General features: G+C 46.7%; 1 protein-coding gene across 22 annotated transcripts in view; it reads right to left on the bottom strand.

Annotated features, from left to right (window-relative positions):
- Positions 1-17731, bottom strand: part of LOC106593477 (uncharacterized) — a 31020-nt gene extending 13289 nt beyond the window's left edge. For 9 of the 22 annotated variants that reach the window (XM_082975760.1, XM_082975766.1, XM_082975769.1 and 6 more), the window contains exons 1-19: positions 17444-17731; positions 15178-15461; positions 14818-14922; positions 14478-14520; positions 14314-14389; positions 13224-13442; positions 10314-10401; positions 9698-9948; positions 6974-7149; positions 6159-6272; positions 4929-5192; positions 4434-4571; positions 2850-4232; positions 2372-2614; positions 1982-2215; positions 1536-1766; positions 1106-1321; positions 706-957; positions 17-220 (exon numbers count right to left, since the gene is read on the bottom strand). In XM_082975760.1, coding sequence (XP_082831886.1) covers positions 17-220; positions 706-957; positions 1106-1321; positions 1536-1766; positions 1982-2215; positions 2372-2614; positions 2850-4232; positions 4434-4571; positions 4929-5192; positions 6159-6272; positions 6974-7149; positions 9698-9948; positions 10314-10401; positions 13224-13442; positions 14314-14389; positions 14478-14520; positions 14818-14922; positions 15178-15231 — 4291 coding nt within the window. In that variant the 5' untranslated portion in view covers positions 15232-15461; positions 17444-17731. The remainder of the gene's footprint in view (positions 1-16; positions 221-705; positions 958-1105; positions 1322-1535; positions 1767-1981; positions 2216-2371; positions 2615-2849; positions 4233-4433; positions 4572-4928; positions 5193-6158; positions 6273-6973; positions 7150-9697; positions 9949-10313; positions 10402-13223; positions 13443-14313; positions 14390-14477; positions 14521-14817; positions 14923-15177; positions 15462-17443) is intronic. The other 13 variants (XM_082975770.1, XM_082975774.1, XM_082975778.1 and 10 more) reach the window with 9 other exon arrangements.
- Positions 17732-24497: the final 6766 nt, after the last annotated feature.

The following is a 24497-nucleotide window of genomic DNA, read 5'->3' as shown; positions in this document are numbered from 1 at the left end:
AGAATGGTCAAAGTACCTGCTACTTTAGGGGCAACATCCAGCTGCAAAAACCAATCATCATCCAGCTCTCTCTGTGGTTGTGTTGCTTTACCCTCCAGGGAAACGTCTTCAGAAAGTGATCTGACTGCTTCCACCACAAACACTCTTGGTTCAGGCTCAATGGTCAGATGTTTGGCTGGCACAACCTCTGGGTATACCCTATCGCTAACAGCCAGAGAAACTGGAGCAAAAAGACACACAGAGAGCTTGATATACCACAACTACTATTAGAGGGTCCTGTTGATGATTGACCAGTCATAACCCAAGAGATATCATATTCCTAATTCACAAAACAAAAAAAGCGTAGGTTTGGTTAGTTAGCTTGTTGGCAGTACTGTATGTCTAAAGTACCTGGTGGTTAGTTAGCTTGTTGGCAGTACTGTATGTCTGAGGTACCTGGTGGTTAGTTAGCTTGTTGGCAGTACTGTATGTCTGAGGTACCTGGTGGTTAGTTAGCTTGTTGGCAGTACTGTATGTCTGAGGTACCTGGTGGTTAGTTAGCTTGTTGGCAGTACTGTATGTCTAAGGTTTCTGGTGGTTAGTTAGCTTGTTGGCAGTACTGTATGTCTAAGGTTTCTGGTGGTTAGTTAGCTTGTTGGCAGTACTGTATGTCTAAGGTTTCTGGTGGTTAGTTAGCTTGTTGGCAGTACTGTATGTCTGAGGTACCTGGTGGAACCCCAGCAGGTTCTTCACGGACGGCATCCAACAGAACAAACCAGCCATCTCCCTCCTCTCTCTCTGCTGGTGGTCTCTGCTCTGAGATGATCATCTCTGACTGGAGTATCTCCTCTTGCTGTCCCCACCTCTCTTCAACAATAGTCACCCTCTTCTTCATAATTTTTTCTATGGTCGTCACATCAACCACAGAGGTGGTCTGGCTTAAATCTGGATATACCGGAGTACGCTCACCAAGAGCAACTGATACAGACAGGGGAAAGTCCTTTAGTTTAGGGACTTTACGATGTTCTCCAAAGTTACAAAAACCATAGTTTATTCTCAGTCAAAGCTGTGAAATGTACACAGCTGCAAATGTACAAAGATTGTGGCAATTAAGCAGGAACGGTACCTGGTGGTACAATGATCGGCTCCTCACGGACATCAGCAAACAGTGTAAACCAATCATCATCTCCCTCTGGTTGTCGCTGCCACTCCTCTACTTCCCGTTTCTGTTGTGGCCTCGTCTCCTCCACCAGGACCACCACTGGCTTCTGCTTTTCAGCCTTTACCTCAACCACAGGGCTGATCACATCTGGAGAAACCGGTGTTGGCTCTGCTGGAGCGACTGATACAAACACACATAGTACATACCCTTCAGAATCAGCTAGATATGTGGGCTCACAAAAAGCCATGTCATCAAAGATCATATTCCCAGATAAACATTCTAAAGTTCATATGGGAAAAGTACTATGGTTAGTCTGCGAGTTTGGCGAGGTGGGTTGGGTATATTTTGATGGGATCAGGGGCTGAGGCGCAAAGCCTTGGATTGTATGGGGTACCTGGTGCTATACAGGATGGTTCTCTGGGCACGACATCCAGTTGCACAAACCAGTCATCGTCCATCTCTCTTGATGGCTGTGGTGGAAGAATAACTTCTTCTTGACGTCGCTCCCCTTGCTTCTCTTCCATTACAGTCACACTTATCTCCTCTCTCTGCTCTACTGTCATCAACTCAACCACAGAGGAGATGCTTTCCTTGGGGTATACCGGAATACGCTCTTCCACAGAAGCTGATACAAACACACATTCCTCAGATACTGGAAGATAATTGAAATTACTACACAAAGCAATGTAGCTGAAGCCCTTCTCTTGGTGGATAGTCAAATACCTTGTTAGTTATTCTTATTTGAAAGTATTCTGCAGCGTATGAAGCACAAGGCTCAGGGGACATGTTGTTAATATTGTGTTGGGACTGGGAAGCAGTGCATGAAAATCATGGAAATACCTGACGGAATCACAGATGGTTCTCTGGGAACAATGTCCAGCAGAACAAACCACTCATCTTCCATCTCTCTCTGTGATTTTGACGGTTTCTGTTCCAGATGGCTCTGGTCTTCCTGTAACTCCATCTCCTCCACTACAGTCACCCTGGTCTCCTCTCTCTGCACTACTGTCATCACTTTAACCATGGAAGAGATGGTTTCCTCTACGTACACCTGAACTTGCTCTTGCAAAGAAGCTGATACATAAAGACACAATGAACCGTGAGAGATATGAAGTTCAAAGCCTAGTTCGATGATTAATCAGTCATTGTAGCCCAGTTGTTTCAATCCCTAAAATACCAATAATTGAGGCATAGCACAAGCAGCAGGGCTTTGATGAAAGTTCTTCATACCTGAAACTGGTGTGGTTGGTACACCTGAAGAAACACGATCAGCCAGGTCCAAGAGCATAAACCAATCATCTTCCTGCATTTGCCACGGTCTCCGTCCTTCCACCAATCCCCTTTCAGGATGTTGCTGTGTGGCCTCCACTTCTATGCATTCCCTCTCTGGTGCTCTCTGCTCGACCGTGTCTACTAACACCAAAGAGAATCTTGTGGAGACCACAGGCACCAGAGCGGTGTCGACTGGCATGACTGACAAAGTAGAGACAGCAGTTCTCTCAGCCACACAAATCCATGCTGCACCAAAGGTTTATCTTTCAATTGAAATGGCAATTGTTGTAAAACACACAAGAGCTGGTTAGCTTTGCAAAGCGAATGTTAGAGATGGAATTGTCGGTAATTGTGTGGGTGGTGGTAAAGCAAGCGCTTCCATTACGGTTTCAATGGTGACGGGGAGAAGCAAAGTTGATTGGTTGATGGGACGTACCTGGAGGCTTATAAAGAGTCTTGTGTGGGAGGCTGTCCAGCAGCACAACCCAATCGTCCTTGTCTTCTGGCTGGGATGGCTGCATATTCACTTCCACTACCTCTTCTTCTTCTTCTTCTTCTTCTTGGGGCTTCTCCATTTGTCTGACTCTATGTGGAACCCTCTCCACATCCTTTCTGAATTTCACCAAAACTTCCCCCTCTGTATAAAAACCATCTCCCAGCCTTTCCTCTGATAAAATGTCCTCTGATGACTTTTCCTCGAGTGTCTTTTGTGTTCTCCTCATTTCTTCCACTATTCTCACCGTTTTCTTGGTTTTCTTCACAGTCTGCTCTGCCTCTGGCAACCTTTCCTCTGACATCTGCTGCATCCTATCCTCTAGACCTCCTTTCACCTCTATCAATCCCTCGCCTGAAACCTTCACCTGTTCCACTCTCTCCTCCTGTTTCTCCTCCCTGACCATCTCCTGTTCTTGGAGCCATTCCTTGTACGCGATCTTCTGCTGAATTGTAACTATCGGTAACCCTAACTTCTCTGCCGCAAATAGTTCATTGAATTTCACCATAAGTTGTCCCTCTTTATAAAAATGGCCTCCTATCTGGTCCTCTGACAACTTCTCAGATGCTTTCTTCTCTAGTTCATCTGGAAGACTCTCATCCTGTGTCACTATAGTCACCTTCTTCTTCCTCCTCCTTTCCACTCTTATCTCTCCTCTCCTTTCCTCAAGCCCCTCTGGCAACCCTTCCTCCAAAGCCTGACGCTTCCTCTCCTCTAACCATCCTTCATCCTCTTTCAATCCCTCGTCTGAAACCTCAACCTGTTCCACCGTCTCCTCCTCCATCTCTCCTTCTTGTTGCCTCATCTCTTTCACTATAGTCACCCTATTCTGGGTCCTCCACTCTACGCTCCGTACCACAGTGGAGGTGCTCGGCACATTTGACCACCCTTCTTCAGATTCCTCTGCCTCTTCCATACTCTCCTCTTTTACTCCCTCATCTTCCCCTGACTCATCTGGCAGCAATCCTTTGAGAAACACCTCCTTTATCTGCTCCTCCAACTCATCTACTTCTTCCACATCCTCCTCTACCGCCCCCTCCTCCTGTTCTACCCCTCCCTCCTGCTGCTGCCGGACCTCCACCTCCTCCTCCTCTACCTCCCCCTCCTCCTGCTGCTGCCTGGCCTCTACCTCCTCCTGTATCCTCTCCTCCAGCTCCTCCACCTCCTGCAGCCGTTCTTCCAGAACCTTCACCTCCCTCAGTCTCTCCTCCAACACCTCTACCTCCCTCAGCTTCTCCACCAGGAACACTCCTCCCTGGAGCCTCTTGATCACCTCCCTCCTCTCCTGCCTAGTCTCCTCCTTCTCCAGGGAGACTGGGGGAGAGACTGGGGAGGGGCATATTGGGGTTATCAGTATAGGAAGAACAGGAGTGTAGCCTATTCAGTAAGGTGAAACGTTCAGAATGTTACAGACAGAAATTATGATTCCCTGTTCTATCAGACAGACAATCATGTCTGTTCTGCAAAACTCTATATTTCTGTACTAATGAACAACAGCTAGTGAATGTATATAGTATGACGACTCACATGGAGGTGTGTCTGCAAACTCAAAGCTGCGGTCGAACTGCATGACCCAGTCATCACTTTGTTCCTGCCTTGGCTGTAGCAGCCTCTCCAGAATGTTGGCCGTGGCCACCTTTGCCACCTTGGCAGAGCGGTATTTAACTGAGGATATCACAGAAACGTTTAGAACGGAGCGGATCCCTTACATATAGAAGAATAACGTAGCGCGTGAGCACACTGCAAACAGAGGATCTTCAGCAAAGTATACTTACCACAGTATCACAGTGAGGGCCAAGCACCATTGATAAGATAGCAACATTAAATATAAGCCAGTACATGACAGAGCAACATCTTTAAAGAAGTCATCACGGTCGGTGGCGAGCTTAGCAGGTTCACCTTCCATCACTGTCAACTTCTAAAGCACACCTCAACGGATTTATAGTCAAAGCCAGGATGCACACAGTGACATAAGGTATACCACAGCTACACCAGGTACAGAATGAGGTTAACAACAGATACCTGGCGGTTTCATCGTGGGGTAGGGGACATAAAGAAGGGAGGGTTGTCTTCCCAGCAGGATAAACCAATCCTTCTCTTTCTCCTCCTCCAGTCTCCCCTGCTGCTGTTCATCAGACACCCGTCCCTGCCATGTCTGACTGACAGTCCGACTGACCGTCTGGCCTGTCTCAGTCTCCTGCCATGCCTGTCTGACTGTCTGGACGGACTTGCCATCATCCCAGCTCTGAGTGGAAGTCTCCACAGAGAAAGTCTCCCCCCCTCTGGCTGTTGATAGAACATGAGGTAATGGTGTTACTGCAGGAGTTAATGGTGAGGTTAGACGGAGGAGAGAGTAAGGCAAAGCTCCCCTCCACAGGTCTGCATTTCAGGGGCTTTCAGAGCAAAGCTCACTTATTTAGTAAGCAAATGGAATTCAATGTATCTGGCAGGTAGATAGCAAATTAAGTTAGTACGAGACTACCACACAATTCTGAGATCTGCAGAGCTTGTCGTTTAGTTCCAAGCACAAGAACGGCAGTCTCCTGGACACAATGATGTCCATCATCAAGCACGGACCAAAGAACTGAAGGCTCTCTTTAACAAGCAAAACAACATGGACCAAAGAACTGAATGCTCTCTTTAACAAGCAACACAACATGGACCAAAGAACTGAAGGCTCTCTTTAACAAACAACACAACACGGACCAAAGAACTGAATGCTCTCTTTAACAAGCAACCCAACATGGACCAAAGAACTGAAGCCTCTCTTTAACAAGCAACACAACATGGACCAAATAACTGAAGGCTCTCTTTAACAAGCAACACAACATGGACCAAAGAACTGAATGCTCTCTTTAACAAGCAACACAACATGGACCAAAGAACTGAAGGCTCTCTTTAACAAGCAACACAACATGGACCAAAGACTCAAGAGCTCTGAAGCTGCTGTTAGTCAGTCATAAGCTGTTAGAAGTGAATGGAGCATCAATGTAACTGTAGCTGTGATTGATTGGCAGGCCATTCTGAGCTGCCCTTGGTGAGTCACCAGCGTTGACCCAAACTGGCCTGAGATTAGGCCTCAGCATAAGGGTTGGAGCTAATGAGATGATGACAGGACTGACAGAGTGCAGGGTTAGATCAAGCTGACTCAAAGCTACAGTATATAGTTCTCTAGCAAGGCTGAACTGAGGTTGCTCTATGTAAGCTGAGTCAAAACTTCAATGATGGTCCACATGGTTCCTGATTGGCTACCTGGTGAAAAAAAGGTCTGGGGTTGGTCAGATCCCAGCATGAAGAACCAATCGTCATCCTCAGTCTTGTTTGGACTAGCAGAGAGCTGCGAGGCTTGGAGATCATCATCTCCAGCTACAAGAGTGGGACAAGTTGGTGAAAGACTGATCTTGAAGTCCTGCACGCTGGCACCAACACACACATTCCCCCACACACAAACCCCATACTGTAATACACACACACACACAAACCACATACTGTAATACACACATACACACACACACTGTAATACACACACACATACACACACTGTAATACACACACACATACCACACACACACACACACACACACACACACACACACACACACACACACACACACACACACACACACCACACACACACACACACACACACACACACACACACAAAAACCACATACTGTAATACATACACACATACACCCACACACCAAAAACCACATACTGTAATACATACACACATACACCCACACACCAAAAACCACATACTGTAATACACACACACACACACACACCAAAAACCACATACTGTAATACACACACACACCCACACACCAAAAACCACATACTGTAATACACACACACACCAAATACTGTAACACCCACACCCACACACCAAATACCACATACTGTAACACACACACACACACACACACACCAAATACCACATACTGTAACACACACACACACACACACACACACACACACACACACACACACACACACACACACACACACACACACACACACACACACACACACACACACACACACACACACACACACACACACACCTTCATCGATGGTGCGGGACAGCCTCTTGCTGGCGGACCGTGTGAAGCGTGGGGCGGGCCGGGCGATCATGGAACTGGCCTGGCGGGTCTGGGCCTGGGTTCGGCCGCTGTACCTGAACTTTGACCCCAGCGCCAGGAACCGGGAGCGGGACGACGGGGGCTCCACGGACGACACCCTGGGGGAGGAGAATCACACAGTCACTCACAGTTTCTAGACACGCTACTATGTGCTTATTATAATGATTTGGTTTCATAGTTCACAATAGCTTGCCCAGTGATGTGATGAATCAATAAATCACATCACAGGGCCAGCCAAACTCCAGCTTTAATAAAAGCTTAGTCATGTTCCTCCAATGGCATACTGCCAGGTGATTTAGACCAATCACATGTTACCTTAACCAGCTTAATCCAGAGTTCCTCCTGTATGACTGACTTGTCACAGTGCTGTGAAAAAGTTTTTGCCCCCTTTCTAATTCTCTACTTTTGTATATTTTTGTTACTGAATGTTATCAGATCTTCAAACAAAACATAATATTAGATAAAGGTAATTTGAGTGAACAAATAACACAACAATTACATACTTATTTCATTTATTTCGTGAACAAAGTTGTGCAACACCCAATGTCCGTGTGAAAAAGTAATTGCCCCTTTATACTCAATAACTGGTTCTTCCACCTTAAGTTGCAATGACTCCAACCAAACGCTCCTATAGTTGTTGATCAGTCTCTCCCGTCTCTGTGGAGAAATGTTGCCCCCCCCCCTCAAACCATCACACTACCACCACCATGCTTGACCGTTGGTACAAGGTTCTTACTGTGGAATGCAGTGTTTGGTTTTCGCCAGGCATAATGGGACTTTGACTCATCTGTCCATAAAACATTTTTCCAAGAGTCTTGATGATCATCCAGGTGCATCTTGGCAAATTTGAGTCATCTTTTTGGACGAGATGGGTCCCATTATGTCTGGCGAAAACCAAACACTGCATTCCACAGTAAGAACCTCATACAACGGTCAAGCATGGTGGTGGTAGTGTGATGGTTTGGGATGCTTTACTGCCTCAGGACCTGGACAACATGCCTTAATAGTAGGAACCATGACCTCTGCTCTGTATCAGAGAAATCTACAGGAGAATGTCAGGCCATCTGTCTGTGAGCTGAAGCGCAGCTGAGTCATGCAGCAAGACAATGATCCAAAACACACAATCAAGTCTACATGAAAATGGTTAAAAAGCAACAAATTTGAAGTTTTGTAATGGCCTACTCAAAGTCCAGACCTAATCCAAATTGAGATGTTCTGGAAGGACTTGAAATGAGCAGTTCATGCTTTGAAAACCCACAAATGTTGCCGAGCTAAACAACAAAATTCCTCCACAGCGAGATGTGGTTGAAGATCTGATGACATTCAGTATCAAAAATATGCAGAAATAGAGAAAATCATTAAGGGGGCAAATATTTTTCACAGCACTGTAGCTGGAGTTAGACTACCACCGGGGCTAATAGAGTTACTCTCAGAAACGTTATGCTGCAGGGGCCAATTAGAAGGCACAAGGGATTGGTAACCTGAGAATGGCCCCCTGTTGCCGGGCAGTAGTGGGGGCAGATGACAGAATTAAATAGAACACTTTCATTGTATCTCTATGGAGCAGATGATCCAGGAAGTGGAGTAGGTAGAAGTTGCCCGCCCGTAACCACTGATATGGGATCAGATATTGCTTTAACGTCCTAATGGTTAAGGTCAGGATTGGGGGGTAGGATAATCTGATCCTAGATCTGTGGTTAAAGGTAACTTGTTAGTTGGAAGCAGTGTGGTGTAGCGGAGGGTAAATGCACGTTGGCTCGGCTGAACATTTTGGAAGCCCCCATCTTGGCGGTGTAGAGAAACTTTTGCATTTATAAGCCAATTTCCTTAAATTCTACAAATTTCTCCATGGAGCTAAGAGACATTTTTGCTTCCTGCAATTCTACACATTCTGCCATGCAGCTAAAAAGGTTGCAGTTTTAAAGCAGATTTCCTGCGATTCTACATATTCTGCCATGGAACAGAGACAATATTTTGCCGTTTAAAAGCAAATTTCCTGCAATTCTAAGCATTTTGCCATGGCTAATGCTGTGTTCTTTTGCTTAAACATAACAAAATCTCTACTGTTAAATTTATTGTTTTGGGATTTTTCAATTCTCCCTGACTGTCTAGTTTTTGTTTTGCTGATTGTTAGTTCTCAAAGATAATATTATTAGGCCATTACAGTCGAAGCCCTGTCTAAGCCGGGGGAGGGGGGGTTCTACTAAGCTATATGGAATTGTTTTAAGAAGGTCATACCAAGGATCATTTAGCTATTTGACTTTGAATTCTAAGACCCCTTGAAGTATACATATATTTTTTATTATTAATTAATTATTTGATGAAAATGTGTATTTGGCCTTACTGCTATTAGCCCATACAACACATAGAATAACAGATACATGGAACAACAGATAGTCCCCCCCAAAACATCTAAAGGAAGTTTGTTCTGAAGTTTCTGTCCTATATCTGAGAGATAGAAGATAGACCAGGAAACATTTTTTTTTAACATGTATTTAACCCCTAAACACTCTCAATATATAGTTCCATTCATTTTCTCAACTTAAAGTATAGGGAAATGATTTTACTCACCGTGATCGGCGATCACGGTTTACCCACCACCTATTTATTCACCTATTTATCACTGAGGGTGAGTGAGTTTCTCACCTGAAGAAGGTATGGTGTTCCACTGAGGCCTTCCACAGCTTCTTGGAGGCCTTGTAGTTGGGCAGCTTGAAGCCGATTGTGCTCTCGTACTGTTCTTGTTCAGAGGGACGGATCTTGATGAAGAAGCTGCTTCGCTTGTAGGAGATCTTGAGGACTTTGGGCCAGGGGAAACGATTGATTCTCAGCTTGTCCTTGTATACCATGAGACCACCAGAACACACCCCTAGTGTGATGTCCACACCCTCAAGATCCTGAGAGCATGTAGGAAAAGTATATTCAGTAAAGATGATCAATATGTTGTATATATCCTCATCATAGACACTATAGGCATCTTCCGTCACTGTTATTCCTGCATTTACAGCAACATGCCACTAGGAGACAGACTCTGCTACACTTTCAGCAGCACAGATTCATCTCTTGTTTGATGATGACAGCGATTTTGTAATTCAAAATCTGTGGTTGCTAGAGTTGCCTAACCTTGTTATTCCCAAATCATGCACTTCGATTTGATAGTTTTCTACTTTTTCTGACCGCTCTTAAAAATATATATAAAACATTTTTCCTTCTATAGATAGAAGTGTTCCAATCCTTGATTCCAGAACATTCTAAATTGTACCTTGGCTTGGTGCAGATCCACTCCATACATGGACAGCTTCTTGGCATTCTCCAGAAACAACATGTCTGCCTGGGCTGGACTCATGGACCTGGAGACAAACACAGAGATGGGTACAGCAGGTAGCCTGGTGGTCAGAGAGTTGGGCCAGTAATTGAAAGGTTGCTGGATGGAATCCCTGAGCTGACAAGGTAAAAATGTGTCGTTCTGCCCCTGAACAAGGCAGGAATGGAACCCACAACCCTGGCGAGGCAAGCACCATGCTCTACACGGGACCTGTTTACAGTTTTTATTCTTCTATGTAACCTTTATTTAACTAGGCAAGTCAGTTAAGAACAAATTCTTATTTACAATGATGGCCCACTGTTCCCCAGTAGTTAAATAAAGGTTACATAAAAAAAAATGTAAACAGGTCCCGTGTAGAGCATGGTGCTTGCAACGCCAGGGTTGTGGGTTTGATTCCCACAGGGGACAAGTACAATAATGTTTGCACTCACAACTACTGTAAGTCTCTCTGGATAAGAGCGTCTCCTAAATTACTCAAAAGTAAACATGTAAGGGTGCAAGTTAGCAACTATATAAGTGTAAGTTACCACACCTGTGCAAGTTAGCAGCTATATGATAACACGTTTATGGTGCGTGTCATCTGTGCATACAGTGCACATGTATAAAGCTAGCATATATGTAAAGGCTGCTGCTCTTTCCTCCTAAAACCCCACATCTGACCTGTATGTGACATTCTGCCGCTCCATTCTTTATCATAGCTCCAGTATATAGTCTGGTCCTCCCTGGTCTTTTCTACATTACTCCAGTATAGAGTCTGGTCCTCCCTGGTCTTTTCTACATTACTCCTGTATATAGTCAGTCCTCCCTGGTCTTTTGTACATTACTCCAGTATAGAGTCAGGTCCTCCCTGGTCTTTTCTACATTACTCCAGTACATAGTCTGGTCCTCCCTGGTCTTTTCTACATTACTCCAGTATATAGTCTGGTCCTCCCTGGTCTTTTCTACATTACTCCAGTATATAGTCCGGTCCTCCCTGGTCTTTTCTTCATTACTCCAGTATATAGTCCGGTCCTCCCTGGTCTTTTCTACATTACTCCAGTATATAGTCAGTCCTCCCTGGTCTTTTCTTCATTACTCCAGTATATAGTCCGGTCCTCCCTGGTCTTTTCTACATTACTCCAGTATATAGTCCGGTCCTCCCTGGTCTTTTCTTCATTACTCCAGTATATAGTCCGGTCCTCCCTGGTCTTTTCTTCATTACTCCAGTATATAGTCAGTCCTCCCTGGTCTTTTCTACATTACTCCAGTATATAGTCTGGTACTCCCTGGTCTTTTGTACATTACTCCAGTATATAGTCAGTCCTCCCTGGTCTTTTCTTCATTACTCCAGTATATAGTCCGGTCCTCCCTGGTCTTTTCTTCATTACTCCAGTATATAGTCCGGTCCTCCCTGGTCTTTTCTACATTACTCCAGTATATAGTCAGTCCTCCCTGGTCTTTTCTTCATTACTCCAGTATATAGTCAGTCCTCCCTGGTCTTTTCTACATTACTCCAGTATATAGTCTGGTACTCCCTGGTCTTTTGTACATTACTCCAGTATATAGTCTGGTCCTCCCTGGTCTTTTCTACATTACTCCAGTATATAGTCCGGTCCTCCCTGGTCTTTTCTACATTACTCCAGTATATAGTCCGGTCCTCCCTGGTCTTTTCTACATTACTCCAGTATATAGTCCGGTCCTCCCTGGTCTTTTCTTCATTACTCCAGTATATAGTCCGGTCCTCCCTGGTCTTTTCTACATTACTCCAGTATATAGTCTGGTCCTCCCTGGTCTTTTCTTCATTAGTCCAGTATATAGTCCGGTCCTCCCTGGTCTTTTCTACATTACTCCAGTATATAGTCCGGTCCTCCCTGGTCTTTTCTACATTACTCCAGTATATAGTCAGGTCCTCCCTGGTCTTTTCTACATTACTCCAGTATAGAGTCTGGTCCTCCCTGGTCTTTTCTACATTACTCCAGTATATAGTCAGTCCTCCCTGGTCTTTTCTACATTACTCCAGTATATAGTCGGTCCTCCCTGGTCTTTTCTACATTACTCCAGTATATAGTCAGGTCCTCCCTGGTCTTTTCTACATTACTCCAGTATAGAGTCAGGTCCTCCCTGGTCTTTTCTACATTACTCCAGTATATAGTCAGTCCTCCCTGGTCTTTTCTACATTACTCCAGTATATAGTCAGGTCCTCCCTGGTCTTTTCTACATTACTCCAGTATAGAGTCAGGTCCTCCCTGGTCTTTTCTACATTACTCCAGTATATAGTCAGGTCCTCCCTGGTCTTTTCTACATTACTCCAGTATATAGTCAGGTCCTCCCTGGTCTTTTCTACATTACTCCAGTATATAGTCTGGTCCTCCCTGGTCTTTTCTACATGATAGTTCCAGTATATAGTCTGGTCCTCCCTGGTCTTTTGTACATCACAGTTCCAGTATATAGTCCGGTCCTCCCTGGTCTTTTCTACATCTAGCTCCAGGATTGAGTCTGGTCCTCCCTGGTCTTTTCTACATTACTCCAGGATTGAGTCTGGTCCACCCTGGTCTTTTCTACATTACTCCAGTATAGAGTCTGGTCCTCCCTGGTCTTTTCTACATGATAGTTCCAGTATATAGTCCGGTCCTCCCTGGTCTTTTCTACATGATAGTTCCAGTATATAGTCTGGTCCTCCCTGGTCTTTTCTACATTACTCCAGTATAGAGTCTGGTCCTCCCTGGTCTTTTCTACATGATAGTTCCAGTATATAGTCTGGTCCTCCCTGGTCTTTTGTACATGATAGTTCCAGTATATAGTCTGGTCCTCCCTGGTCTTTTGTACATGATAGTTCCAGTATATAGTCAGTCCTCCCCTGGTTCTTACCTGTATGTGCGGTGCAACTCCATGACCTTGTCCTCCAGCTCTTTGCCCTGTCCCGGGGCCAGCCTCAGCTCCTTGGTGTAGTGAGAGCCGTGGACCTCTGGATCATACTCCCCCAGCTCAGACTGGGCCGTGTAGGAGCCTAGCATGGCCAGAGTTACAAAGGAGCATGGCAGCAGGCCACTCAGGATGTCTTTACGCAGCTGTAGACACAGGTAGTACCTGGGAGAGGGAGGGAGAGAGAGAGAGAGAGGGAGGGGTAGAGGGATAAAAAGAGAGACAGGGTGAAGGGAGAGAGAAAGGGGGTGGTGGGTGAGACAGAGGGGGGGTGAAGAGAGAGAGGAGAGAGGAGGGGTGAAGGGAGAGAGAGATATTGCGGAGGAGGGAGGGAGGAAGAGAAAGAGGAAGGGGGGTAAGGGAAAGAGAGAGAGAGGGGGCGAGGGTGAAGAAAGAGAGAGAGAGAGAGTGAAGAGAGAGAGGGAGGGGAATGGGGAGAGAGAGAGAGAGTGAAGAGAGAGAGGGAGAGGGAGGGGAATGGGAGAGGGGAGAGTGAAGAGAGAGAGGAAGAGGGAGGGGAATGGGAGAGTGAAGAGAGAGAGGAGAGGGGGGAATGGAGAGGGGAGAGTGAAGAGAGAGAGGGAGAGGGAGGGGAATGGGAGAGTGAAGAGAGAGAGGAGGGGAATGGGAGAGTGAAGAGAGAGAGGAGAGGGAGGGAGGGGAATGGGAGAGTGAAGAGAGAGAGGGAGAGGGAGGGAGGGAATGGGAGAGTGAAGAGAGAGAGGGAGAGGGAGGGGAATGGGAGAGTGAAGAGAGAGAGGAATGGGAGAGTGAGAGAGAGAGGGAGAGGGAGGGAGGGGAATGGGAGAGAGAGGGAGAGTGAAGAGAGAGAGGGAGGGAGGGGAATGGGAGAGTGAAGAGAGAGAGGGAGAGCGAAGAGAGAGAGGGAGAGAGAGAGAGAGATGGAGAGTGAAGAGAGAGAGGGAGAGTGAAGAGAGAGAGGGAGAGAGAGAGGGAGAGCGAGGGGAATGGGAGTTAACCACTGACAGCCTGAAATTGAGTTAACAGCAGATATTGTAGATGTGTGTAGATTAACCTGGTGAGGTCTTCTGTGAGCTGAGCTGGATCAGGAGGGTAGAACTTCACGTTGAAAGTGAACTCGTATGTATAATCTGGAGATGAAAATACAGAGTGAGTACTGTTGGCAATTTGAGTTAGAAAAATGTATTTACTGTATGTCATCATATTGACATCACCCACCTGCCACCTGTTTCCGGATCTCTTTGGAGGCGTCCAGCCATGTCTGTAAATGACAGCGGGAGAACAGACTCAATGAACGCCATCGTACTGTAAGAAAGTAATGTTGCCCTATGTGGTGAAACTGCACCTTCCATCCTATAGGTACTGTTTCTCTAGTGGGCAAGAACATGCAGTCAAACTACACTCAAAACAACCCACTGAACATATCTTTCTCTGCCAAAGAAAATCTCCACAGTTGAGATGCAATCTACCCTCATTTCACTTGGAAGGTTAAAATGACTGTTCACCACTTCACCCTAGATTAGCACCCCATTGTTAAACCAGGCAAAGTGTAGTGTACCCTGGAGGTGGGGGTATCCCAGACGGCCAGGCCACAGTAGTCTCTCTCCAGCAGGTTGAGGTGGTCACACACCTTCACAAACAGATCCGAGCCCGTCGCATGTTTCTACACAGGGAGACGGAGAGGAGACCAATCACAAATAAACATTCAGTAAGAAAGAAATATTACTGGTTGTACTCACAACCAATCACAAATAAGCATTCAGTAAGGAAGAAATATTACTGGTTGTACTCACAAACAATCACAACTATGCATTCAAAAAAATTAAGTCAGAAACAGAGTTGATGGGCAATTATTTGAAGAGTAGAAAAGACTAGAACAAGGCTGAAAAGACAACGGTGTATTTGAGAAGTGTCTTACACCGAGCTCACACTCAAACAGAGTGTCGTCCAGGAGGGTGACTTTACACTGCATGATCCGCGGGCGCTTGGAGGGTTTGGCCTCCTCGCTAAAGCCGTCTTCTCCTCTTCTCCATTAGTGTTCTCCCCCTCCCCTCCATTCGCCTCTCCCTCCTCCATCTGCTCGGCCGGCTCTTCCTCTGTTTCTTCTTTCTTCTCTTTCTCCTCTACTCCCGCCTCCTTCTCTTCCTCCTCTACCGCCTCCTTCTCTACCTCGGCGTTCGCCTTCTTCTCCGCCTGTGCTGGCTAGGGGGTCACGGAAAGGTCATATGACAGACATGTTGTCAGGATGTTTCATTTCTAATTAAAGACAGTTACATTTATGCAATAGAGTGACTCAAAATATAATGCAGTCATTATCCTCAGGAAATAAGGACAAGTGACTTCCAGTGTAGTTGTTAGAGAGAAGAGCATGGCACGCACTGCAGTCCTTCTTCCACTTGTGTTATAACAAACAACTTTCATACCGCCATGCTCTTCTCTCTTCCAACTACACTTGAACTCTTGTCCTTGATTATAGTGCTGAGAGATTTTTTTTTATGTCGGTTCGGTTTCGGTTCGATTATTAAAAAAATAATCTAAGTTTTTGATTTCGGTTTCTATAAAACATTTTTTTAACAATAAATGCAGCATGCATTATGTGGGTTAAAGGCTGTAACAACACAGAATCAAACCATTAATAAAAGTCCCATGATGATAATGACTGACCATTACTTATCACTTATTAACCATTTCTTCACAGTACTTTACTTTAATAAAATATTTGTTTTATTTGATGACTTTATTATTTCATTCCAAGTCATCAACTCATCTGTACAGAGCTGCTGCCTATGCTGTCTGATAAAATCACTATTTTAGTAGTAAATAAGACATACTTTTATGCTGAATACCAACTATCAATCACTTAGATGATGTATTTCCAGGTAGAGATACCTCGCAAAGCAACTGCTCTCTATCCCTCTCTCTTGTTCTCTCATCTCTGCTCCACACAGACCGAGACCGGACAAGCAATGGATTATGTTCATTGTAGTTAATTAGCACATTTTCTGCTGTAAACTATGTCGAATTTTGGTCTGTTGGAAACTTCAACTCCCTACTACATCGCACAGTTCAGACTTGATCTGATTTTTCTCTACACAAACTGAGCATCAAGCTAAAAAAAAAATAATAAATTTTCGCTCAGCACTACTAGATTAGTAGTACTAGATTACTATGTAACAGCAACGTTACTTAAGTTATTAAATAATTACTTGAAGCGGTACTTTTCCTAACACAGACTAGATCTAGGCGGCTCTAGACCAGCACAGACCAGCCTAGTCAGTTCTGCTGAGTCAGCAGCCCACCCCAGTCAAGCACCAAATGAGTTGATGTTTTGTCCTGTACCTCTCTCTCCTGCTACGCTGAGTGTCTTCAGTGTAGCTATTCTCTGAATGCTATGTTGTTGATCAGACTCTGGGTAAGATGTTCCTTCAGTTTCTGTGCTTGATGTTCACTTCACTTATTTTTACTCCAGTCTCTCACTTGAGACTCATTGGCCTACATCTTCAGTCTGCTGCAATGCAGCCCCTCAATGTGCAAAATAATAGCAGCATTGTAAAAAATGGGAAGGCAACTCATTGACACATTTAATAATATACTGAACAAAAATATAAACACAGCATGCAACAATTTCAGTTACAGTTCATATAAGGAAATCAGTAAATTAAAATAAAGTCAATTCAGCATGGCAACTGCACACTCCCTCATAACTTGAGACATCTGTGGCTTCGTGTTGTGTGACAAAACTGCACATTTTAGAGGGGCCTTTTATTGTCCCCAGCACAAGGTGCACCTGTGTAATGATCGTGCTCTTTAATCAACTTGTTGATTATACCACACCTGTCAGGTGGATGAATTATCTTGACAAAGGAGAAATGCTCACTATCAGGGATGTAAATACATTTGTGCATACCATTTGAGAGAAATTAGCTTTTTGTGCATATGGAACATTTCTGTGATCTTTTATTTCAGCTCATGAAACATGGGACCAACACTTCACATGTTGCGTTTATATTTTTGTTCAGTGTAGGTATGATAATTCTGCATTTTTGTTTTTTGCGCACTGCAAAAGCTGTCTCCCACAATCTAAATCAGAACAAAAAAAACTGCAGGATAGCATTCCCCAAGGAACAGAGTTGTGCACCCATGCCCTAGCTGAGAAGTTCACTGTGTCTGTCTCCCTCACTCACCTGTGTCTCTGCGCTGCTGATGGAGTGATAGTCCTGGGCCTCTACCAGCTCCTCCTGCCTCTCCTGTTCAGCCTCCCCCTCTGCTCTGAGCTCTGGCTCCGGGGCCGCGATGGGGGCTTTCACCTGCACCTCTGTTGTGGACTGCTCCCCTGCTTTGTGCTCCTCCCCTGCTTTCTTTTTACCCTTCCGTTTTTTCTTCTTTACCTCTTTATTCTCCTCGTTCTTCTTTACCTCTTTATTCGCCTCGTTCTTCTTCCCCTTCTCCTCCTCTTTATTTTCTTTCTCTTTCTTCTTCCCCTTTTGCGTTTTTTTCGTTGTCTTTTCCTCCCCTTTCTTCTTCTCCTCTTTCTTTGCTGCCCCTTCCTCCTCTTTCTTCTTCTTCTCTGCTTTCTTTGCTGCCTCCTCCTCGTCTTTCTTCTTCTTCTCTGCTTTCTTTGCTGCCTCTTCCTCCTCTTTCTTCTCCTCTGCTTTCTTTGCTGCCTCTCCCTCCTCTTTCTTCTTCTCCTCTTTCTTTGCTGCCTCTCCCTCCTCTTTCTTCTTCTTCTCCTCCTCTTTCTTTGCTGCCTCTTCCTCCTCTTTCTTCTCCTCTGCTTTCTTTGCTGCCTCTTCCTCCTCTTTCTTCTTCTCCTCTTTCTTTGCTGCCTCTCCCTCCTCTTTCTTCTTCTTCTCCTCCTCTTTCTTTGCTGCCTCTTCCTCCTCTTTTTTCTTCTTCTCTGCTTTCTTTGCTGCCTCTCTCTCCTCTTTCTTCTTCTCCTCCTCTTTCTTTGCTGCCTCTTCCTCTTGATTCTGCTGCTCTGCCTCTTTCTTCGTTACCCCTTCCTCTTCTTTTTTCTTCTTCTCTGCTTTCTTTGCTGCCTCTTCCTCCTCTTTCTTCTTCGCTTTCCTTGCTGCTTCTTCCTCCTCTTTCTTCTTCTTCTCTGCTTTCTTTGCTGCCTCTTCCTCCTCTTTCTTCTTCTTCTCTGCTTTCTTTGCTGCCTCTTTCTCTTCTTTCTTCTTCTTCACTGCCTCTTTCTTTGCTGCTTCTTCCTCTTCTTTCTTCTTCTTCTTCTCTGCTTTCTTTGCTGCTTCTTCGTCCTCTTTCTTCTTCTCTGCTTTCTTTGCTGCTTCTTCCTCCTCTTTCTTCTCCCCCCTTTCCTCTGCCTCTTTCTTCTCCTCTCCCTTGGCCTGCTCTAACTTTTCCTCCTTTGTTCCAGCCTCTGCCTTCTCTTTCTCTTTCCTGTCCTTCTCCGCCTTCTCGACCTCGGCCCACTCTACGTCTGTGCACTGCGAGCGCCGCTTGAGGAAGGAGGAGAAGAGGCGTGAGAGGCCCCGGCTGGCTGAGGTGCGCTGGCGGGGCTTCACTAGCTGCTCCTCCTCAGTGGTGGTGGTGGTGGTGGGGAAGATAGGGCTCTCTGTAGAGCCAGGCTCTGAGGCCTGCTCCTGGGTCTTCTGGCTGGGCTTCTCCCCCTCTGGCTCCGCTGCTGCTGCCTCTGGGCTCTGCTTGTTCTCTGGTTCTCTCTCTGCTTCTGGCTCTGGGATCTGCTTGTTCTCCGGTTCTCTCTCTGCCTCTGAGCTCTGCTTGTTCTCCAGTTGTATCTCTGCCTCTGAGCTCTGCTTGTTCTCCGGTTTTCTCTCTGCCTCTGCTACGCTGGGCTTCGGCTTGCCCTCTGTGTCCGCCTCGCCCACCGCGCTAGCCTCTGTTGTCATGGTACACACTGCAGAACATGACATGGAGGAGTCAGCGATAGGAAAGAGAAAGCTTGTGTGTGTTGTCATGTTGGATGATGCACAGCAATATACACACATGCAAGACATGATTATGGACAGTCAACAGTGATGCACTGGTACCATTCTATAGCATGAGCTACTACTACGTTTTCTCAGACTGGAGTACTCGATCAAATATGCCACACACACACACCCACACACACTTTTTCATATGGAGTTATGAGTGTATCCCACTCCACAATGGCACCTCTTGTTGAATGAGTGTGTGTGTGTGTGTGTCTGGGAGGACCTCTTGAGAGACAGGCAGCTCACGACAGTGTGTGTCTATCAGAGGCTCATTAGAAACACACACACAATGGAGTCTTTCTGCTCCGTAGCAGCCTGGAAGTCTATTAGTACAGCTCCAGTCAGTATCATCCTCAGCACTAACCCAACACGGCTCTTTCATCCGTCCGTTGTGGCCCTGCCGGCTTCATACGGTGGGCCAAGATGTCCCAATGTAACAGTGCATGACAATGCATCGCTAAATTGGTTTAGAAATTCACAGGATATACCGGGCTTCTGAGAAGTAAATGGCCAGTTACTGTGTTCACTTCACTGTGTGAACTTGGCTTGCAGTTGTGAGGCTGTCATTGAAAGAGTTGCAGCAGCATCAACGTACTTGTGTTAGATCACAGCAGTTCATCATCATATATCTAGTAGCCCTCCATGCAGTGTTAAGAGAGATTGCATCTACTTAGCATCTAGGCTAGTCTGATGCTGCTAGTTGTTGTCATTGCTCAACATCTAGGCTAGTAGTTCATTATATGTCTAGGTCTGCCATACAGTGGGGGGCAGGGAGACACTTAGCTAGACAGGATGGCAGATCTTCCAGCTGCACACACACTGCTGTCCTTACCCCAGAGGGTGCCTGACACACACACACACACACACACACGCGCACACGCACACACGCGCACACACACACGCACACGCACACACACACACACACTGCTCCATCGCTATAGGGACAGCAGGGGTATGGAGAGGAGAGGAGGGGAGACCACAGAGACCAAATCCTCTTTAGTCCTCCCATTGTTTGTGTCCAGTGACCAATAACTGTGGTGCACTCTTACTAATCCAGCCCTTCCCTTCCCCCACCGCAACAACCCCCCATAGGCCTGTTCCCTAGGTCAGCCCAAACACACACACACACACACACTGAGCAGCGTGGTGTACGCCTCAGTCCTCAGGATCTCCTCTGGGTCTTTTAATGTAGCGTAATCTCAATGGTAATAGTCAGGGAACAGACATGGTGTTAATGGACCAGATGAGACGGCTTGTGTCTGCTGCTGCCTCCTGCCTGACTGCCTCCTCCATTGTCTTCACTAGGTAACATCTAGATTCTCTGCTAAAGGCCAGCTGAGCAGCTCTGGTCCGGCTGCTAACCTGGGGAAGTAACAGGGACTCTCACAACCACACTATGTCCCAAATTGTACCCTATCCACTATGTAGTGCACTACTTTTGACCAGGGCCCAACTACCTTTGACCAGGGCCCAACTACTTTTGACCAGTCAGGGCCATAGTGACCAGTCAAAAGTAGAGCAATATATAGGAAATAACGGTAGTTCTGCCAATCTTGATCAAATTGGTGCCCTTTTCAAAACACTTTTCCATAGTGCATAGAGGTCCTATCATTTCTCACGTCTATAATGTTCTACCTCCAGTAGGCCAGCTGACATCCCCATCATCATTACTACTGTATACATCAACCATTATTACTACTGTATACATCAACCATCATTAGGCTAACTAGCTGCCAAAGATAAAGATTGCCCTGCAGAAATGGGTGAGCAGCGTGTTCAGCTGTTGGGTCAGGTGCACGTCAGATGCTCCGACCATCTGTGTCTGTCTCCCAAATGGCACCCTATTCCATTCATAGTCCACTATGGCCCTGGTCAAAAGTAGTGTACTATGTAGGGAATAGGGTGCCATTTGGGGTGCACTATGACTAAAGAAAGGGAAGGGGGGTTTGAATAAGATGCTATAGGAAAGGAGTTAAGATGGCGCCGGAGAAGAAGGCTGACATTTTATGTGTTTCTATCCAATTGTGTTTTTGTTTAACTTATTTTTTTTACTTATTTTGTACATAATGTTTCTGCTACCGTCTCTTATGACCGAAAATAGCTTCTGGACATCAGAACTGCGATTACTCACCACGAACCGGCAGAATTATGTTTCTCCTTTAACGAGTCCGACGAGCCCGACGTGAATGACATACTGCTTTCCCGGGAACAGGCCCATATCCCTGTCATTTGCATGAAGAGAAGGCTGAGTGTCACGTCCTGACCAGTAAAGGGGTCATTTGTAATAGTAGTATGGTCAGGGCGTGGCAGGGGGTGTTTGTTTTGGGGTTTTTTGGTTCTAGGGGATTTTGGTTCTAGTTTTCTATGTTTCTTTTTCTATGTGTGGCCAGGTATGGCTTCCAATCAGAGGCAGGTGTCTTTTGTTGTCTCTGATTGGAAGCCATACTTAGGCAGCCTGTTTTTCCTGTGTTTTTGTGAGTGGTTGCTTTCTGTATAGTTGGTGTACCTTACAGAACTGTTGATTGTCGTTTGTTATTTTTGTTTAAGTGTTCACTCTGTCTAAATAAATACACAAAGATGAGCACTATACCCGCTGCGCCTTGGTCTGTCCCTTTCGACGCCTATGACAGAACCCCCCACCAAAGAAGGACCAAGCAGCGGAGGAAGGAGCAGCAGGAGAAGTATTTGGAGTAATGGACGTGGGAGGAGATCCTCGATGGCAAGGGTCCATGGAGCCAGGCCGGGGAGTACCAGCGCCTGAAGGCGGAGCTGGAGGAAGCAAAGAGGGAACGATGGAGGTACGAGGCGTTGTATCTTCCTATTCAGGAAGTGGAGAGGCAGCCCCCCCCAAGAAAATTGGGGGGGGCATAAGGGGAGTGTTGCTAGGTCAGGGGGGAACCCTGACCTAACTTCCCGGGCTATTCGGAGAGAGCCGTGGAGCAAACCGGAGCCGAGAAAGGAGTCGAGCGCCGAGCTTTACGCAAGATTCCGGAAGGAGGTACTAGCAGAGAGGGCACGACTGAGCAGGCGTGCAGAGGAGCGAGCGATGCATTACGGGGTGATGCGCACTCTCGCCCATCCGCACGCACAGTCCGGTGCGGTCGGTACGGGCTCCGCAGCATTGCCGTGCTAGAGTTGGCACTCAGCCAGGAAGGAGTGTGCCTGCTCAGCGCATCTGGCCGCCAGTGCGTCTCCTCGGTCCAGCTTATCCTGCGCCTGCTCTACGCACGGCAGCCCTCATTCCCCAGCACAGCCCAGCTCGCCCTGTGCCAGCGCTCCGCCCATGCAGGGCTACAGGGACCATCCAGCCAGGACGGAGTGTGCCAGCCCTGAGCTTCAGACCTCCGGTGCGCCTCCACGGCCCAGTGTGCCTTGTGCCTGCTCTGCGCACCCAGTCTCCTGTAAGTCTTCCCAGTCCGGGGAGACCGCTCCTCAGCCCGGGGCCTCCAGCGACGCTCCCCAGTCAGGAGCCCCCAGCGACGCTCCTCAGCCCGGAGCCCCCAGCGACGCCCCCCAGCCCGGAGCCCCCAGCGACGCCCCCCAGCCCGGGGCCCCCAGCGACACCCCTCAGCCCGGGGCCCCCAGCGACGCCCCTCAGCCCGGGGCCCCCAGCGACGCCTCTCAGCCCGGGGCCCCCAGCGACGCCTCTCAGCCCGGGGCCTCCAGCGACGCCTCTCAGCCCAGTCTTCGGAACGGGAGCTACGCCCAGAGCCAGAGCCACCTCCGTAGTGGGAGGATTGGCGAAGGGGGGGTGTAGCACAGGAACCGTCGTTGACAGTGGCCACCCTCCATTCCCTCCCTTTAGGTTTGGGGTTGGTTTTGTGGGGTTTTTTGTTTTGGGGGGGGGGGGGGGGTACTGTCACGTCCTGACCAGTAAAGGGGTCATTTGTAATAGTAGTATGGTCAGGGCGTGGCAGGGGGTGTTTGTTTTGGGGTTTTTTGGTTCTAAGGGATTTTGGTTCTAGTTTTCTATGTTTCTTTTTCTATGTGTGGCCAGGTATGGCTTCCAAACAGAGGCAGGTGTCTTTCGGTGTCTCTGATTGGAAGCCATACTTAGGCAGCCTGTTTTTTCCTTTGGGTTTGTGGGAGGTTGTTTTTCGTATAGTCTGTGTACCTTACGGAACTGTCGATTGTCATTTTGTTTATTTTGTTTAAGTGTTCTCTTTAATAATATAAAAGAAGATGAGCACTCAACACGCTGTGCCTTGGTCTGTCCCTTACGATGCTTGTGACACTGAGAAAAAGGGGCTGGAGGGCGGGCAGCCTTCTGAGAATTAGTAGGCGATCGAATAAACCCCCACTGCCTTCCATTCTGCTAGCAAACGTGCAATCTTTGGAAAATAAAATCGATGACCTACGCGGAAGATTAAACTACCAACGGGACATTCAGAACTGTAATATCTTATGCTTCATGGAGTCGTGGCTGGCTGGGTATACGCTGTATCGGCAGGATAGAACAGCGGTGTCTGGTAAGACAAGGGGCGGCGGACTATGTATTTTTGTAAATAACAGCTGGTGCACGATATCTAAGGCAGTCTTAAGGTTTTGCTCGCCTGAGGTAGAGTATCTCATGATAAGCTGTAGACCACACCAGAGTTTTAATCCGTATTTTTCTTAGCTGTCTACGTAACACCACAGACTGATGCTGGCACTAAGACCGCAATAAATTAGCTGTAGTCGCCATAAGCAAACAAGAAAACGCTCACCCAGAGGCGGCACTCCTAGTGGCCGGGGACTTTAATGCAGGGAAACTAAAATCTGTCTTTTTTATCAGCATGTTTCTATCAGCATGTTAAATGTGCAACCAGAGGAGAAAAAAAAACCTCTGGACCACATTTACTCCACACACAGAGATGCATACAATGCTCTCCCTCACCCTCCATTTGGCAAATCTGACCATAATTCTATCCTCCTGATTCCTGATTACAAGCAGATGCTAAACTACAGGACTGTTTTGCTAGCACAGACTGGAATATGTTCCGGGGTTCCTCCGATGGCATTGAGGTGTACACCAAATCTGTCATTGGTTTCATCAATAAGTGCATCTATGACGTCACCCCCACACTGACCGTACGTACATACCCCAACCAGAAGCCATGGATTACAGGCAACATCCGCACTGAGCTAAAGGCTAGAGGAACGGGACTCTATAACCCGGAAGCTTATAAGAAATCCCGCTATGCCCTCCGACGAACCATCAAAGAGGCAAAGCGTCAATACAGGACTAAGATCGAATCGTACTACACCTGCTCTGACGCTCGTCGGATGTGGCAGGGCTTGC

This window comes from Salmo salar, chromosome 05, assembly GCF_965601325.2.
Source record: "Salmo salar chromosome 05, fSalSal1, whole genome shotgun sequence".
Lineage (NCBI taxonomy): Eukaryota > Metazoa > Chordata > Actinopteri > Salmoniformes > Salmonidae > Salmo > Salmo salar.
This window is presented reverse-complemented; position numbering and strand designations above follow the sequence as displayed.